The 18332-nt window shown below is 50.8% G+C and overlaps 6 protein-coding genes across 6 annotated transcripts; 2 read left to right on the forward strand and 4 right to left on the reverse strand.

The window, feature by feature from the left end:
- Window positions 1-516: 516 nt before the first annotated feature.
- ANOM_011188 (DNA/RNA non-specific endonuclease) lies at window positions 517-1515 on the forward strand (the record flags this gene model as incomplete). Its single annotated transcript, XM_015556444.1, has 1 exon — window positions 517-1515. The coding sequence occupies one exon, from the start codon at window positions 517-519 to the stop codon at window positions 1513-1515; it is 999 nt and encodes a 332-aa protein (XP_015401759.1).
- Window positions 1516-1776: 261 nt separating this feature from the next.
- Window positions 1777-3055, reverse strand: ANOM_011189 (putative RING finger domain protein; the record flags this gene model as incomplete). Its single annotated transcript, XM_015556445.1, has 3 exons — window positions 1777-2096; window positions 2163-2421; window positions 2480-3055. The coding sequence occupies 3 exons, from the start codon at window positions 3053-3055 to the stop codon at window positions 1777-1779; spliced, it is 1155 nt and encodes a 384-aa protein (XP_015401760.1).
- A 417-nt stretch (window positions 3056-3472) lies between these two features.
- On the reverse strand, window positions 3473-5370 carry ANOM_011190 (SET domain-containing protein; the record flags this gene model as incomplete). The annotated part of the gene is made up of 2 exons (XM_015556446.1): window positions 3473-4182; window positions 4242-5370. The coding sequence occupies 2 exons, from the start codon at window positions 5368-5370 to the stop codon at window positions 3473-3475; spliced, it is 1839 nt and encodes a 612-aa protein (XP_015401763.1).
- A 1099-nt stretch (window positions 5371-6469) lies between these two features.
- Window positions 6470-10832, reverse strand: ANOM_011191 (Arf family guanine nucleotide exchange factor SYT1; the record flags this gene model as incomplete). Its single annotated transcript, XM_015556447.1, has 3 exons — window positions 6470-9039; window positions 9107-10351; window positions 10427-10832. The coding sequence occupies 3 exons, from the start codon at window positions 10830-10832 to the stop codon at window positions 6470-6472; spliced, it is 4221 nt and encodes a 1406-aa protein (XP_015401762.1).
- A 2924-nt stretch (window positions 10833-13756) lies between these two features.
- Window positions 13757-15646, forward strand: ANOM_011192 (M14 family metallopeptidase; the record flags this gene model as incomplete). Its single annotated transcript, XM_015556448.1, has 2 exons — window positions 13757-14161; window positions 14228-15646. The coding sequence occupies 2 exons, from the start codon at window positions 13757-13759 to the stop codon at window positions 15644-15646; spliced, it is 1824 nt and encodes a 607-aa protein (XP_015401764.1).
- Window positions 15647-16072: 426 nt separating this feature from the next.
- ANOM_011193 (dicarboxylic amino acid permease agtA) lies at window positions 16073-17997 on the reverse strand (the record flags this gene model as incomplete). Its single annotated transcript, XM_015556449.1, has 5 exons — window positions 16073-17387; window positions 17447-17607; window positions 17664-17670; window positions 17734-17791; window positions 17847-17997. The coding sequence occupies 5 exons, from the start codon at window positions 17995-17997 to the stop codon at window positions 16073-16075; spliced, it is 1692 nt and encodes a 563-aa protein (XP_015401761.1).
- Window positions 17998-18332: the final 335 nt, after the last annotated feature.

An 18332-nucleotide genomic window follows, 5' to 3' on the forward strand; every position in this document is an offset into this window, starting at 1 on the left:
ATTGTTGTTCCCCCTTTCTCTGATATGGACGCAGATCTCAAGGCAGCAGCCTTGTTCTCCATACTATTGTTGAGTCTCCTCAACCGAGAGAATGCACATGAACACACCAATATGAGTCCTTTGCTTTGGATCAGCTGCAGAGCTCACCTGCGGTGGTCATCGGATCGCCCGGTGTAGTACACAGAAAGAGACGAGAGCGTCTTTTGGTAGATATTTATGCTTGGTTCATTCTCGTAGTAGATGTAGTAATTGATATATCGCCGTGGACGTCGTTTACAGGCCATGAGCAGTTTGTCCTGTATGTTCTTTGTGCGGTACCTGAGGCCGCGTGCCTGGATGTCATCTGATTACCGCCCTCTGATTGGCCATCCACTTTAACTTCAATTTGACTCTCTTCAGCAGTTTTCTGTTTTCCCCGGACTTTCATCATCATCTTCAAACCCATCCTCGTCTTGCCGCCTTTTATCCTTTTTCCTCTTCCGCCTCTACCTCCCCGCCTTCACTCCCCCCGGCGGCATGTCCAAGGCGACCTTTGCCGCAATCGCCGCGGCTAGCGCGGCCACCGGAGCTGGCCTGACAGCGTTGCTCTATTCCTCTTCCTCCCCACGGCCTCAACAGCAACAGCAGCAACAGCAACAGAAGCTACCTCCATCTGCACCAGCTACCTCGGCCACTCCTGTCCCGACCCAACCAGCTGCCCCGTCACTCGCCGCCAAGTCTCTCGCCGGGCCCGTCGACCCGTCCGGCATCTACCAATATGGCTTCCCCGGTCCCGTCGCCGATACTCTGCTCTCAGCTCCTCTGGCTGGCGCATACGACCGTCGCACGCGCAATCCCGCTTGGGTAGCCGAGCACATCACACCGGCTTCGTTGGCGATGAAGAACGCAGACCGCAAACATAGCACCTTCTTCGAAGACACCACTATCCCCGCTGCCTTCCGCGCCAAACTGAACGATTACTTCCGCTCTGGCTACGATCGCGGCCACCAGGTGCCTGCAGCTGACGCCAAATGGTCTCAGGAAGCCATGGACGCTACTTTTGCCTTGACAAACATGTGCCCCCAGGTGGGCGAGGGATTCAACCGGGACTACTGGGCGCACTTCGAGGAGTTCTGCCGCGGCCTGGCCAAGAAGTATCCTTCCGTTCGCATAGTGACCGGCCCCCTGTATCTCCCTCAACGTGAGGCGGATGGCAAATGGCGCGTGTCGTACGAGGTGATTGGTAACCCGCCTAATGTTGCTGTGCCGACGCACTTCTATAAGGTTATCTACGCCGAAGAGGGCCCCGCTTCTCCTAATGGAAAGGTTGCCTTGGGGGCTTTTGTTTTGCCCAATGCTCGGATCCCGAACGACAAGAGGCTGACGGAGTTCGAGGTGCCGGTTGAGGTGGTCGAGCGCGCGAGCGGCCTGGAGTTTGTTTCCAAGTTGGAGACGAACCGCCGCAAGCGTCTCTGCCAGGAAATCAAGTGCGACGTTGTCGTACGCGAGTTTAACAACTCTGCCAAGCGGAGCTAGAGTGGCTCTTGTCCTTTGAGGAACTAGACACCCTGGGCCGATTTGTGTAATTTTGGATATAATAATTTCGGGGTGATAACTGGTTTATATCGTCCGGGCGTTTACGGGTTGCATGCACGTCGGACGTTGTACCTCTGTATTTTTTCTCATATAGATCGTCATTCTGCCAATGTTCGGCATGGTCTATCAATGCCAACTATCTCACAAAGTATACCCCAACCGTTACACCATACTCCATGCAATTGGTAGAACGCAGCCAGTTCAGCATTGAAATGCAACGCCCGTCTTGGTCGCTATGTTTCCACCACGCCCTGCAAACCCTGTTCCTTCTGAACTGATCTCTACTAGGCCAGGCTTAATGCTCTCCTTATCCTTCTTCTTTTTCTTTCCTGATTCCTTGCCATTCTCTGTTGAATCACGAGGTGTGATATCGGCCTCGCAAACGTAGCATAAAATTAACCCATGGAGGGCAGCTGTCTGCTCTTGTTCTTCTTTAGTAGCATGCGGGTCTGGTGCATCGTGCGGCGTCATGAATTTGGTCACACAAGGCGAACAGATAACATGGCCACAAGGTTTGGTCACTATAAGTGTAAATAGTCAGTTGGTCACCGCCGATCAAAAGTTCGGGAGTGGGCGATTGTACTTACACATCGCCTTGAGTCCATTTGTTAGTGTCTTTTTACAACTTGGACAGATCCGCGCCACTGTGCCGTCGGATGCCTTTTCCTCGGTGAAATGTACGTCGACCAGCGATTTGAGCGAGTAGCTATGACGGTGTTCATCTGTCGAACCGGGGCAAACAGGGCTCAATTTAACGGCCTTATTGGCCGCAATCTCATTAGGATCGGTATTGGGAGTGAGCGAAGGCACCCAGAATGACGGTAGAGCTGACTTGCTGGATTCAGACTGGCGATTATCGTCTGTCAGTATAGTACTTCCCAACAGGATACTCGTCGATTCTTACCTTTTCCTTCTTCAGATCCTGTTTGAGTCGTTCCTGTTCCTCCCGAGCAACCCGTGCCATCTCCTTTTCATCCAGCTCAAACACCTTCTTCCGCTTGCCATCCACTTCGATTTCCCTCGCCTTAAACGCAGCCAATGCCTCCGTAGCCTCCTCGGCCTTCCGCTTTTTATGATTATCATCCTGCGCTTGGCCGGAAGGTTTATTTTTCGCTACCTCCAATCCCATACTGACGAGTTCAAACTCGCGCAGCTCCCGTTCACGCGCCTCTTCTAACGTCCGCTCATCTTCCTCTGCGAGCCTTTTTTTGGCCTCCTCCCGTTCTCGTTCGAGTCGCTTGATCTCCTGTCGCTGCGCGAGGAGATCATTTATGGCGCATTCGCGACAGAATATATCACCATTTGTTGCGCAGGCGACGACGGGTGCTCGAGCGGGGTGTAGACAGAGGCGACAAGATGCGAATGGAAGGAAAGAGTCGCGGCCGATGACGCCGCGCTGAGTGCCCCATTGCGAGCGGAGGAGGCCGCGCTCGTAGGAAGTAAAGTGTGGGAGGGAGGTGTTGCGTTTCGAATGAGCCATTATTGTGTGTGGTGAATGGTTGGAATATCTAGAAGAATATAGAGTGGGAGGTTCTATTCGGAGCGGAGAATATCTGCGGAGGATGAAGGAGCTGCAATTGTGGCGGGCGACTCAAGAGGATATTCCTAAGGAAAAGCTTGGTGGTTGATTGATCTACTCCTGAGCTAACCTGAGCCAGAAAAATGACATATCAACAGAAACAAAAAAGACAACCTGAAAAATAGAGTGAAGAAGAGGAGGCCAAAAGCATGCAAATGAAATAATTTGGAGAAATCATGACATAATCATTAAATCGTCACGTTCTCTCCGCATTTATTCCGAAACCCCAATTGGGCCATTCAATGTCCTTCCAACTTCACCTGAACTCCAAAGAGAGATGAGCAATGGCCATCGTCTGTCACTCTCGGGTCCAACTATTTAATTGGAATCCGGAACCTCCTCGGCACAGCGAACGCCGGCTTCCTTAACCATCACCACCTTCTTTTCCGCCTCGAGCTCCTTCACGATTGGGTTACTTTGAGTATATCCTCCCAATTCAGCCGAGCCCTTCCCCTTCTTGCTCTTTTTCTTCTTCTTCTTTCTTTTCTTCTTGGATGCCTCAGATATAGTAGGAGAAGGATAATCTGGGAATAGATCGGGATTGTCAGCCATGAGCTCTCGTACAAGATCCAACATATCCCAGTCCGGATCAGTGCAGACTTCGCCTGACGACGATTCCTGGGTAGATGCTTGACTATGGCCCTTGGACACTTGAGGCTTCCCCTTCGAAGTATTTTCGCTGGGTCCATCCTTACCCCGTCTCAGATTGGATGTGCCCCTGCCGCTCCGGTGAACCCTCTCTGGCGCAATCGGCCCATATCCGTGCTTTGGCATGTGTGCTGATTTCGAGACACCTGGTTCAAGCAATTCCGGTGCCGCCTTTAGCTTGGTGGGCTTCTCGGGTAAAAGCAGGTACCTACTGCCTTTCTGTTTGGCCATAGCGTCAGATAAGCGGTGGTATCGGTGTATGTGAATGTACTCGTCCGACTTTGCTGCCGTCATGAACAGCTTCTCCTTGACGTCGCGTTCATCAAGCATGTATCGGCCTTCGGCAGCGGTGGAAAGTCCCCGTGTGGTAGCTCCAAACCCTGGCATCGCGTGGGTGTTTCGTACCATATGAGGATCTGTCGATAGAAGACCCCCGTACTACCCTCAAGAATAGCCAACATCCGGTATGCCTTGGCGAGGAAACACATAGCACGCGCTATATCAGAATGGTAACCAGCGATCATGGCACATTTGGCCCAAATCATCGCAACACGAGCATCGCGGATCTCGCACGAAAGAAGCCTGCCGATCACTTCATGTGCGGACTTGAAAGCTATCGCAGGATATAAGTCGACAGTGTCGGGGTGGTTCAAGATGCGCTCAACCTTCCAATACTTATCCATGGCAATCTCGATCACATCCTTGGGCTGCACGCACTCTTTGCACGAGCAGAAGAAGCCGAACTCTGTCCACGAGAACAACCCCCTCGCCTTCTGTTGTCCCTTTCCATAGAAGTACGCGACAGTGATCTCCTCATCCTTCTGGATATTCCTGAGAGCGCGCATAATAGCCCTTCCAATCATTGGACTCTCCCTCATGTCATTATTTCCATTTTCATTCTTCGGATACTTATTGATGATCGTCAACGCGCAATTCGGCACACAAGCATGATTGACCGACGCGAGATTCAACCCCACAATCCCAGTCTTCACCCCATTCATGACAATCGGCAACTGATACAAATCCCAAATCCCCGCAAACACCCCCAAATCCTGCTTTAGCGAGCTCGGCAGAGTAAGGAACTTCCTCAGCCACTCACCCCCCATGGCCCTCACCTTCGCCCCAAGCATAGCATTCATCTCCCTCGGCGTCTGGCACCTTGAGGACTCCTCCTCCGTAGTCCAAGCCACATCTTCCGCAAACACCACACTACCAGCAGGGATAGATTCGGTGGTGACAAGGCCGACGCCAACGCCGCAACTAATGAACCGACGCACCAGCGACCCCTCATACGTGTACTTCTTGACTCCGGGGTTGTTGGAGCTGAAAACACCTGCCACAGCCATGGAGATGAACGGTGTCGCGGAAGTGACTGTCGAAAATGCACGATGGAAGTACTGTGTCAGGTCTGAGAGACGGACCCCCTCACGACAGACATCGCACAGGTCTGTATTCTCGTCTAGCGTGGCTTCTTTTCCCCTCTGTGTTTCTGGTCTGCTTTGCAAACATTCACTGCGTGACGGCTGGCACTCACGTGATAGTTCGTGACCTATACACTTTTGGTCCATGGCGCCTTAGCTAGTTATGCTCTCCGTGGGGAGTGTGCCCTGCAGTGGGTATTGGTTGGGACAAAGATATGAACAGGTTAATATCTGCAGAATTGCTTTATCTGTGTCAACAAAGTGGTTGCAGTGAGGAAAGCCGAATATGGGACAAAGAAGCTGGTTTTCTCTGGCAGCAAACAACAGTACCTGGTATTGAATCAAACAAGATAGAGTCTGGTTTACCTTGTTCTTTCAGCTCTTTGTGAGTTGAGGTTGAAAGAAAGAAGGAAGCACCCCAGCTTATCTTGTTCTGTATGTGTCTTATTGCTAGTGTGGCCAGGGACCTAAGGAGACAGACATTCGACACTGTAGAAGTCTCAACAGGTAGCACACCAAGAGATGACAGTGTGAGGCAGCGTGTTGGGAGGAATGGAACTCTCAGGGTTGCTAGAAGTGTGTGTTGTTGTGTTCTCGGCGCTACAGACTATGATGTCGTGTGTGTGTGTGTGCAGGGCGTCTAGGCAAATAAAATAGCCAAGAAATTCAGAAGTCAATATGCTATTAAATCTCTATTTTAATGGTCTCTTCGGTGTTTTTACATGTTCTTATTGCCCATGCTGGCTAAAGCCTGTTCTTCCAATACTCATATCACGCCAAACATCCACACGATACATGGTATCTCAGTAGGAAAAAGAAATGGAAAAGAGAACGACTGCCGCCCATCCTAAGCAAATGCGCCTCGGGCTTATACAAAGCCAAACAATCAAGAAAAAAAAATATAGAAAAAGAAAAGAGGTAGGTCATGTCAATGCGGATCCGATTCTCCGCTAGTCTAAAGGTGGACTTGAAATAGAAGGAAAGGAAAAAGAGCGAAGTGCGATGAGGGAAGGTATACGGGAGAGTAAGTGCTCCATGACAGACATTCTGACGAGCCCTCTAACCAAGGCCGAAAAAGCATATCAAGAGAGCTGACGCGAATAGGAGACGGTTCATAAAGCTTTTCCAAATATGTCGTTTTTAATGAAGAGACAGATGCAGATGGAAAGAAAAGGAAAAGTGAAATGGGTATAATGTCATGAAAGTAAAAGAAAAAAAAAAAAAAGACCCTGCAAAATTGCAAAAATCAAGCGTTTACAGCCTGCTCTGGGGGACTAGGCGACATCCCCTGTGGAGTGTTGTTTTCTACAAGGCTCTCATTGTCGCCTCTAGTCGGATGCGACGATACACCTTCATTAGACACCGTGCTCGGCTCATCCAACGTTAAGACAGGCGGTACCAACACATTAGGCTCTGAGAGTTCTGGAACTAGGCCGATGGCAGCATCGCTCTTGGCCTTGTCTTCGCGGTATAGAGCTCCGGCTGCTTCAGGGGGATTCCAGGGATCATCTCGTGCACTCCCCTTGGTCGCTATACTCCCACTTCGCAAAGGGTGTGGGCTGCCAGGGTATATGGACTCTGAAGCGACAGAACCTGCACTACTGGCAAGTTCTGGATTTGATGCTCTTGGCTCGTCTGATGGAGTTGGCTTTCGTAGTTTGAGGCGCTCCTCTGGCGGCATGTTCTGCCACTCAGAACCGAAAGTCACAATTGATGCCTTCTTGCCATGCACAGTGAAGTTTGTCGACTTTCGTGACAGACCTTCGCCTTGCTGTGGTTTTAGGTTATCATCTGGCGTCGCCATACTGAATCCTGAATCTCGAGACTTTTTCTTTCGAGGGTAATGTAGATGATGGCCGCTGGGGGAATCTCGAAGGGTACGATGAAAACTGCGACGGATACGGCTTGTTCTCTCTCCCTGAAGGGCGCCTTGCGCATCTTCTGGTTTCTGGTCGGCCTCGCTATCATTTGTAGCTGAAGAATGCTTCCGCGCTTGAGGCGAGCTGCCGACTTCAAGCAAACCTGTTTCACGCAGCAGCCGCTCTTCATTTTCATCCATACTACCGGGGGCAGTTATCTTAGAGGCTCGAGACCCCAGGCTCGAAACATCCACCTTACTAGCGGCGCTAAGCACTGATGCTTCACGCTGTACGCTACTCGCTGGATGGGGCGAGCAAGACTTCGCGCGTTCCTCGGTATTGTCCATGGACATTTGTCTACCAGCTCGGGAAGCTACTTCGAGGGAAGCAAAGGAGGCCGGTATACTTGGTCTCCGGCCGTCGGGAGAAGCGGGTTGCGATGTCGGAGTTTTGTAGACTGAGGGAGGTCCGCCAGACTCCGCGTGTGGGGATGGGTCATCCTCTGTCGGAGACGTCACCCTGTCAGACCCTGCTCCATCCAGGTTCTCTGGCTGTGATGTAACGGTGGTTGTTGGCATTTGCAAGTGTAATTTCGGCTCTGCGAGAGGCTTCTCTTCGTCCAACGCTTCGCCTATGTCTCGAACAAGAACCTCTCTATAGCACCTAGTGCGCCAAATATCCTGTCTAACCCATTTGAGTTTTGCAGCCATGCGCCCTGCAGCAATGATAACATGTTCTCTAGCCCTGGAGTGCACAGGCGTCAAGATTTGCAAGTGCCTTGCATTTCGCAAGAGATCATCAAGCTGTCGTTGTCCAACGAATAGTTTTTCGTTAGCCTCTCGAATCTTTTGGCGTATAAGCTGCCTACGAGCTGTAACCAACTCCTCAGCCACATCGGTGTCAGGATTTGGAGACGGCGGTTCTTTGTCCATAGAGAGATGTGAGCTGCTGGATTGATTTGAACCCCGACGGCTCATCCGGTTCCGCTGTGCTTCATAATTCGTGGCGATCATTCCCTTCGTTCTGACCCCGGTGGTCCGAAACGTCGCAGCATAATTCAACTTCGCTACCCAATCGTTCATGTCAGCTTCGGTATTTGCCAGGAATACCTCCTCCAGAGCGCTGTGTCGGACGAAGACAAAGGCATGCTTGTGCTTTTTGTAGCTTAAATCCAGCAAAGCCACTGCATCCTCAGTTGACATGATACCGTCCGGTTTGAATTCGGTAAGAGGAGGTCTGAAAACCACCGCCCGACGACGGCCCTCCTTGTGATGGCTTTCGTGCTGCGCCATCAAAGATTTCACCCACGTCACATCCTTGAAAAAGTAGAGTTGCGAGAATGTGAGCAGAGCACCCCATTCTTGCCATGGAGATCTAGCTCTCTTCTTTTTCGGATCCTTTCGCCACAGCAATCCAACTTTAGCGATTTTGATATCCACCAGCCCGGGGTTAGAGTCGGCCGGATTGTCGATACTTGATGGCATATACATGTCCGGCCTAGACCGTAGAGACACAATCTGCAAAACGCCAGATTTCGAAAATGCGCGGTGGAGATCATCGATGTTTGCTGGTCCATCAGTTCCATCACAACAATAGGTATCCTCCAAGTTCATGACATCCTTAAGGCTTGGGCGCAGAGAATCCAATTTCCCGTCCATTATCAACGTATAGGGGTCCACTGGTTCTCTGGTGGCTCGAGCTAAGTGATCTGTGCTAGTGGCCTTCAACAGAGTTCGTCGGGGCCGTACAAACTGTCGGCCATTAGACATTGCGTCCTCGATATGAATGAAAGGAGTGTACGAGATGTTCTCATAGAAACACTCTAGGATGTCCTCTGATAAGCCTTCGCCACGAGTATTCTTGACATAGTCCGGCTTTTGCATTTTCCTCTTGTTGTTCTTGTTAAAGACATCTGTATGTAGAATTAAAATCGAGAAGGCGATGAAATAGGCTTGATCTGGATGAAAAGTAGGGCGTCAATTTTGAAGCTTTACACAATGACACACTGATGACAACCAACGTACCTGTGGAGGCGAAAATACCCGGGTTGCATTCATGATATCTATCAGCAAAACTTTGGAGGAAGCGGTCAATTTGTTGTGTCTCTTTTGGCAACTCCACCTCCATTAAGAGTTTCCGAATAGCCATATCAATGGGATCACCGAAGAACGAGAACCCTCTCATATACTTTCGCAGGGCAGTCTTATAGAAGTCATCGTTTGATTGAGCCAGGACGCCAGCAATCGCGCCTCTTGGAATGCTCTCTTCTAGCCGAGTTAGATATGTCGCCGGAGTGTCACCCTCTTGTCGTTCGGGATATGTGATCAAGCTAAGCTTCGAACCTGGAGGTCCTGGGCCTTTGAGGCCTGGGGATCCGGACCGACCAACAGGGGAATCGGAATTCTGCCTAAATCGGTGGGGGATATTGAATATATCCCCAAAACTCTTTCGCCCACTAATGGAGGTTGATGTCCGCCCTGAGATGAGATGTGGCGATGACTGCCCGCTCTCCCGTGCATTAGCCAATGAATCCAAAGTAGACGATCTCGTACGTGACGTAGGCATTGCCCGACTCTTGTTTGACGGTGTCGAACGGGCTGAATGAGCCGAGGTTGCAGAATCATTTCTCAGCAAGGGCGGTCGCGACGAAGCCAGGCCCACCGACGATCGGGTGGGAGATGGTAGCGGAGAGATATGGTCTTCATTTGGATCTTCCGGCAAGTCGGAATTCGGGGCGGAATCGCCAGCAGACTTCGATATGGCCAAGCTTTGTGTGTGGCCGTTGACGGAGTCGTTGCCCGTTGGTTTTGGTGGTAAAGGAAAAAGAGGACTGCGATGCCGTTTCAAGCGCGGCATGCGAAATCGCTTGTTGCCAGACACCCCCTCCCGAGGGGAGGCTGAACGAGGATTGCCATCTCCAGCACTCCGATCGGAACGGGAGGACTCCGAAAACCGCGCATCTGTCACTGAGGAGCGTTGAGAATCATTGGCCTGGTCACGATTGCTTCGGATCGACGTAGTTGATAAACGCCCGGGCTCTTCGCTGTTACTCTGAGAGGCCGATAGGATAGGATCCGCCGCCTGCGACGCTGTCGATCCCTGTGCAGCATGCCCAGGCTTTTCGCTCAGACTATGTTTTGGTGCACGCTGCGTAGGCAATTCTTCTACAGAGGGTGTTTTAGAATCGGGGAAGAGTTTGAACTTAGTCTTTCGTTTGACAGGTTGATCTAGTTCGTGGCTCGTGGGTGCAGTGGTAATTATGGTAGGAGCTATGACGGTGTAGTAGTAATTAGCGATGTGCTCAATACAGCATTAATGTGAGCCCATGAAACGGATGCACTTACGAGGCAGACTTGGCACTGGAGGAATATCCTCCTCCCCTTTTGCGTAGGATTTTGAGAGCTGCGGATCCGATGCATGACGTAGCCTCATGAAACTAAATCGGTTGAAGCGCCAATTTGAACCATCGCTCACTGATAGACCGGCATTTTGTGCCTTGCCTGGTGGAGTATGCGAATGACTTCCGGCAAGCTCCGGTGCGGTAGTGTCAGTGGGGTGGTCTGCATCTGGACCGGTCAGAGTGGGTGAACGAGGAGCGGACTCCGAGCGCCTCGGTGCTAGGTTGGTTGTGGAGAGAGTAGGGCGAGGTATTTGTTCGCTACGGCGGGATACCGACTGAGGTTCGACCAAGCTCCGTCTCTTGGTTTCGTTGCCATCAGAGGTGCCAATTCGTAGACCTTTCCAATACATGGCGACAGAAATACCGAGAATGAGTTGTTACGTGGCCCTGCAGCATAGCCAGACCCAGAAACCCATCCAACAGTATCCGGTGACGCTAGGCGATTGCCCCACGGTGTATCACAACAGTAACCCCCGACGTTGTTCGCGCGGCTATTTTATACGACGGCGTTCCCCAATAGACGGGCGGAGGGTTTTACTTGGAAACGTCACCCTTAATCAACATCGATTAGCATTGCGGACGAATTGTTAGGTAGAAGAGCGACAGAGCTGTTGGCGGAGGCGGAGGCGCGGAATCGTAAAAAGGGGGCAGGGGTACGGCAAGAGTCGATCGCCAGATGGGAAATTGGTGGCCCAGAAGATGATTTCGAGAACAATGGTTGGAGCTCTTACATTGCCCAGCTCACGCTTGACCGAAGTGTGGAAGCGCGGACGAATGGGGTGGATTAGGTTGCGAAGGCTGAGGAACAAGTAAAAACAAGGAAATGAGGGGAGGCTGTCAATGTTTTGGGGGAAAATAGGAGCGGAGGAGCAGTCAATGCCCTTTCCAGTAGTAAATGAAAGATTGCACGACGGTGCGAAGTGAGGGAATCAAGGATTAAAAAAAACCGAGTGCGGAGGAAGGGATAAGGTGTGAGAATGGGGCAGGGTTGTTGGCAAGGACAGGCATAGGGAAGAAGAATAACGACGATGATGAAGATGGTGGAGTTTCTGATGACGGGCCGAGCAAATGCACCCCAGGCACGTGTTCTTCCGGTATGCACAATTTCCTTTTCTTTTTTTTTTCCTTACTGGGTTATTTAGATTGTTTGCTTTTACTATACGTTATTTTATTTTTCTTACTTTCCTGATCTTAAAATTTCTTGACACATTTTACAATATGTAGAAATCCTGTCACAATATTGGATCGGTCATATCCTCAGTTTTCCTTCAAGTGGGTTGTTTCTATCTTTAACTTGGATGCTGTACTTAGTTTAGGCGGGATTTAATAATCCAAGGTACACACGTTAATCTAGACAAACCCATACACCACTGAAGTACCACTGATTAAGTATACGTGTACCTTAAAATCCATCCATGTATTGTAAAAAAAAATGACATCAGAATGAACTTCCTTCGCACTCACATGACATGTCCCTTTTCCGGGAAGATCCCATAGGTATATACAAGTATGTACAGAGTACAAATGAATCCAATACCCAGCGGTGGTCTATCTCAACCGAGCCTCGAGTCTCCTAGACAATAATCATTGTCATCTGTAAGGATTGGAAAGACAGGTTTTTAACTCGGAGACCCTTGCGGTGTTCCATAGTTCACCAAACCCACGTGATATCGGGCGTCGTCATATAAATAGCTGAGACAGTGTTTCTTTTCTGTTCCCTTTTCATATAATAAAGACGATAATATAATTCAAATTTTTTCTTAAAAGAAAAAACAAAAAAAAAAAAATAGAAATCAAAGCGAAAGAATACCCTGCTGATGGTATTAGAAATAACCCAAGAGAGTGAGAGTGACATGCATTGGTATGTCCTTGCTGTAAAGTTTCACTCCGCTGAAGTCCCAGTAAACAGTTCGTCGTATGATTCTAGAATCCTACATACAGCCCTGGGAAGAACTGCAAAACCAGCGAGCCAGACCAACGAACGCGTCAGCACCACAGGCCACGAATCAAAAAATTGGAGCTTTGTTTCGGGTATGCCAAGCAGGGCTTCCAGACCGGGGCTCCCTTTGGATGGCGGTGATATAAAAGTTCAATGATTCAGGGAGTACGTTGCCTTTTGCCGGTTGCTGATGGATGGTATTCTGGTCGGCCATTCCGGACGCGTCTCAGGCCGGATCTACAAGAACCATAATGCTGGGATTGGAAATGTTCATCTTTCAATGCTCGCAACGGCCTCAAGAAGCGCCTCGTTCGCGGTCTAGAATGGCCTAAAAACTTTATCGGAATGCGAGTGGAGCCAGTGGGGGTCCGTCATTCGACCTGACAGCTGATTTGGCCTGCAGCAGTGCAACGGTCGACTTAATTCTTGATCTTTCATATAATTCCACCCCGTTCTAGCTCATCCTTCGACTAGTATACAAAACGGGGCGCGGAGACGGCGTCAGGATTGAAGGATGCGTGTTGGAACGGGCGGCGGTAGCATTCCCTTCCCTGGTCCCTTCTCCCCTCTACCCCCAGTAAGGGCTGTCTCCTTCAATCGCTCCTTGCGCTTTCCTGACCAATATTTTCCCTTTCGGAGCAAGCGGAAGTATCTTCAATTGGTACCCTGACCCAACGCCTAGATAGGGCTTTCTTGGTGTATTCAGGTCGAGTGCTTCCCGAACCAACCCGCGGGAGCTGGGCCACCGTTCGGCTATCGGTTACATGCCAAGTTGACCACTTCGCTCTGCGCTGGCATTGTAACTCTCTGCAAGAACCGGAATACGCTGACATTGTAGTACCGTATTGGGGACAATGACTCCTTAATTTGCCTAAAGGTAAGCCTTGGTGCGGAAAATGGAGTTGGATCGGTTTATTTTTCCCAAGGATGCGAATGTATATGGTAATATTACGACCGGACCCTGGGATCAACTACCGCGAGCTTCCAACGAAAGTCTGCTCTATGAGTAGCCATGACAAGAGCATCTTTTCCTTATAACTATAGAATTCGGTAAAACCTGGATCCTGTTAAGGTGGTGCCCGGCAGGAAATCCGAAAACGATCTGTACGCTTCTGCCGGCAGAGCGGGCCGCTCTGCCTGAGGCACTGTCAGATGTCAGCCTCAGGCAGCAGCCGCGGCCCATGGCTCGTCATCCATCTCATGTCACTTCACTCCATGCCTCTTTCATCCTTTTTTTCCCCCAGTCGCTGTCTAGTCCCGCTCGATTGGAATTCACTTCAAGAGTTGACAATGAGGATTTTGGCATAGCTCTTCTGCGATTTGACTACCACCGAGATGCGCTACCTCTTTCTCATCATCCTGGTGGCTTTGGCCGCTCTGACAACCGCCGTCCCCGCAGGCTCCAGTATCACTCCACCACCGCCGATTGAGCCCGTCCAGCTACTATCCCCACAGTCGTCCGATCTCAGACGGCCATGGACCCGAGCAAGAGACTGGATAATTGAGACCATCTGGGGCCTTCCAAAACCAACCTCTTCTCGGCTCCCTTTCAAAGACCTTTCGCACGATCACTCTCCGCCGTCTCGGGTTCAAGCGCGGTACGGCAGCGATGTGGTTTTGCGATTCCGTTTGCGCAATCACAAAGAAGCCGAAGCCTTAGAGCAGGCGACAGAGATTCTCTTTCTGGATGTCTGGGCTTCCGCCTCTGACTTTGTTGATGTTCGACTGGCCGAAGAAGTCGTAAGTCTTAATTACTTTCTCCGTTCTCCTATGCAGGCCGATCCCATCTTAACGTTCTTCCCATAGATTCCTTCGTTATTGGGCTTACTGCCAGACTCCCTTCGCACCGCTTATGCCCCTCTTATTGACAACCTACCGGAGCTGATATATACAACCTATCCAACTCGACGACCCATAGGACTAGAGGGCCAGCCGGGATTCCGGCCTTCCGTCCGACAGTCGGCTCAGCTCGGGGACCTCTTTTTCCAAGATTATCAGCCACTTTCCGTCATTGTCCCGTGGATGCGCCTGATGGCCTCTATGTTCCCATCCCATGTCCGTATGATCAACGTGGGAATTTCATACGAAGGCCGAGAGATCCCTGCACTCCGACTCGGTGCTGGAAGCCACAGAGTACAGTCAGCCCCTCGCCGGACCATTGTCATGGTCGGGGGCAGCCATGCGCGAGAATGGATCAGCACCTCCACAGTCACGTACGTTGCTTCGAATCTGATCACCAACTTCGGCAAATCCCAAGCGGTAACCCGCCTGCTGGAAGACTTTGACGTCATCCTCGTACCAACCATCAACCCGGACGGATACGTCTACACCTGGGAAGTCGACCGCCTATGGCGCAAAAACAGACAGCGTACCAGTCTCCGCTTCTGTCCGGGAATTGACTTAGACCGATCCTGGAGTTTCGAATGGGACGGCGAGAGAACCCGCTCCAATCCCTGCTCCGAGAACTACGCAGGCGACGAGCCATTCGAAGGACTAGAAGCCGCGCAATTCGCGCAATGGGCCCTCAACGAGACCCAAAACAACAACGCCGAAATCGTAGGCTTCCTCGACCTCCACTCATACTCCCAACAAGTCCTCTACCCCTTCTCGTTCTCCTGCTCGTCAGTCCCACCCACCCTCGAAACCCTCGAAGAGCTAGGCATGGGCTTCGCCAAAGTGATCCGCCAGACCACGCACGAGATCTACGATGTCACCTCCGCCTGCGAAGGAACCGTGACAGCCACGGACAAAGCCTCCGCAAAGACCTTCTTCCCCATCAGCGGGACCTCGGGTGGCAGCGCCCTGGACTGGTTCTACCACCAACTCCACGCCAGCTACGCATACCAAATCAAGCTGCGCGACCGCGGAAGCTACGGCTTCCTCATCCCGTCCGAGTACATCGTGCCCACAGGAAAAGAGATCTACAACGTTGTCCTGAAACTGGGCGAGTTCCTCGTCAAAGAAACCGCCTCCCCAGCCACCAAAGCAGACATAAACTGGGACGCCGACCTCCTTGTCCACGATGACTCGACGAGAGCAAGCCCCCCGGAGAGTGTCTCTGATTCTCGCCCCGAAGTAAACATAGATTCAACATCAATTGTGAAAACCACCCCAATCCCCTTCCCCGAGGACATGCTGGATAATGAATGGGTGCCGTTCGATCTAGATGGGGAAGAGGACGAGGAGGAACAGAATTGGGAGCTCCGACGACGACGACGGAGGTAGAAGATTTCTTTTTGCCTTGGGTATAGCTTTGCACAAGACCGATTGCTCTTTTGATTATTATTGGTGTCGATTTTCCCCCTTTTTTCTTCTTTTTCCTTTCTTACACTATAATTGTGGATATCTGAGATGAGGCTATGATTAATGAACAAGACTTCTATAGTGGTTGTTGAAGATTTACAGAGCTCTACATAGTGCTTTAGTTATATGTCAATTCTATTATACTTACCCGATGAAGACTGTGAATACTATTCATAAATCCCAACCAATAACCAGTCATACGGTCACTACAACATCAAATAGACAAGGCAAGTCTACAGGTATTCTACCAGCTAACCTCAACCAGAAACACTAGCATATGATCGGAGTCTTCATTATCTCATAGCATAGTAATAACCATGAACATAAATACATACGACAAAAGGTCCTCTAGAAGAGCCAGGACACAAAGTTCCTGTAGAACCAGCTTCCAGTGCCACGCTGTTCATCCAGAACAGCCTTCCGGGCCAAGTACTCTTGTTCCTCGCGATCGATGATGTCTTTGCCCGTCCAGAGATCGGCCTCCTCGGGCTTCACTCCCTTGGCACCGGTGAAGATCTTGTAGCCGAAGATCAGAATCAAGTAGAGAGGGATGCCTAGATAGGCCGTGATGAATTTCTTGTAGTTGAAGTTGCCCCACTTAGGGTTGTGGGTGAAGACGTCGTAACTCTTCGTCAGGGCGATGAGGATGCAGAATGCGAGGGCGATGTAAGCGCCCGTCTTGCCAAAGGGAGACTTGTAGGCTAGCTCGTGCTCGGGGACATTCTGGGCCTTGCGGGCGTTGATGAAGTGGATGTGCGTGACCAGCAAGGAGATCCAGGCCAGAAGACCGAAGATGGTCACGAGGTCGACGAAGTAGCCGAAGACGGTCTTGGAGTCGCTGGAAACGTTCATGTAGGCAAGGCAGGCAATCAGGGCACACAGAATCAGGGCGTAGACGGGGACACCACGCTTGTCGGTGCGCGATAGGAACTTTGGTGCTTTGCCTTCCCGAGACAGACCGTAAATGGTTCGGGTCGCGATATACAAATCGGAGTTGGATGCGGAGAAGACGAACAACAGAATGCATGCATTCAGGATGTGGGGAAGAACCGGGATACCGGCAAGCACCACCGCCACCACGAAGGGCGATGCAGCAGCGGAGCTGGACTGCTTCGTGGCAAAGATGAGCTCGTCTGAGTTGTAGGGGACGAGGGTACCGACGAGCAAGACGCTGGTCACATAAAAGACGACAATTCGATAGAAGGTAAGCTTGATCGCGCGGGGGATGGTTCGGCGGGGATTCTGAGCCTCTCCGACAGTTACACCGATCAACTCCGTACCCAGATAGGCGAACGTTGCCGAAACCATAGTCGACCAGAACGCGAAGAAGCGTCCGGCATCTCCATCAGCGATATACGTATTGAAGGCGCCTGGGCTCTTCCAGTAGCGGAATCCTTTCCGGTCGTGATCGGGTCCGCCTCCCAGCATCAAAATGAAAGAGAGCAAGATGATGCCGAGGATGACTATCACCTTGAAAGAGGACAGCCAAAACTCGAATTCGCCGAAAAACTTGACGCCGAAGTAATTAATGGAAACAATGATCACAAGGAACACTGTAATCCAAACACCTGCGTTCACTCTTTCTGTCGGTATCCAATATTGTATGACCATCGCGCCAGCTGTTAGCTGGTTCGGTGTGAGAATAATATATTTAAACCAGTATCTTTGGGGGAAAGCATTCGTCAGTTACCACAACCCCTAGGGTATAACAGTATCACTTACGTCCATCCCAGAGCAAAGCCAAGAGCCGGGTCACAGAATCGAACAGCGTAGCCAGTAAAACCAGAAGACAAAGGTAGCCAGGAGGCCATTTCTCCCAGGCCGCACATGACGGTATAGACGACAAGACCGACAATGGAATAAGAGATTAAGATAGCTGCAGGCTAATCGAAAGTTAGAGAGCAATTTCGCTAGAAGCATCAAGACGATCGGAACTTACGCCAGCCCTAAAAGTGAATCGCGCATTAGCATCCCAAGTTGGCTTTCTATAGGTTCTGAAAAGGACTTACTTTGCAAGAGCTTCTCCTGTTCCAATAATTAGACCGGTACCGATAGCACCTCCGATGGCTGCTTTCTGTTAGCTCTTTGTGCTTCACCAGCGAATCCAAGCATGGCACCGTACCAATCATAGTAATATGACGGGCCTTGAGGTCTCGGTGGAGGTCATGCTGCTCTCCCGCGACGATACCCTCCTCCACCTTGGTGATGTCGCCGGACAACTCTCTATTCATCTCCGGCGAGATGCCATCGTTCTTTTCTCCGATGAAGCCCATTGTACCGAATGCGCTCGGATGGTGGGCAGAAGTCTGCGGGGACTCAGGAACGAAACCTGCTTCACTAGCGGCAGGTACTCCCGCTACTTAAACAGAATACCGGTTCTTCTCACGTTGTTTGAGCCCTCTGAAAAGAGAGATAAGACCCCAAAGGGAAGGGACTGTTACAAAGCAGAGGCGAGAAGAAGCCGACGACAGAAGGAAACGAAAACAGAAAGACAGGCGGGGGGGGATAGGTTAAATAGTAAGATTGACCACCACGGACTGCATCGGGGTGGCCGAGGCTTTGAGGGACAGGGATTAGCATTTGGACGGCGTGAAAAACAGAGGAAAAA

This window comes from Aspergillus nomiae (genome assembly GCF_001204775.2).
Source record: "Aspergillus nomiae NRRL 13137 chromosome Unknown contig00531, whole genome shotgun sequence".
In the NCBI taxonomy this organism is placed as follows: Eukaryota; Fungi; Ascomycota; class Eurotiomycetes; order Eurotiales; family Aspergillaceae; genus Aspergillus; species Aspergillus nomiae.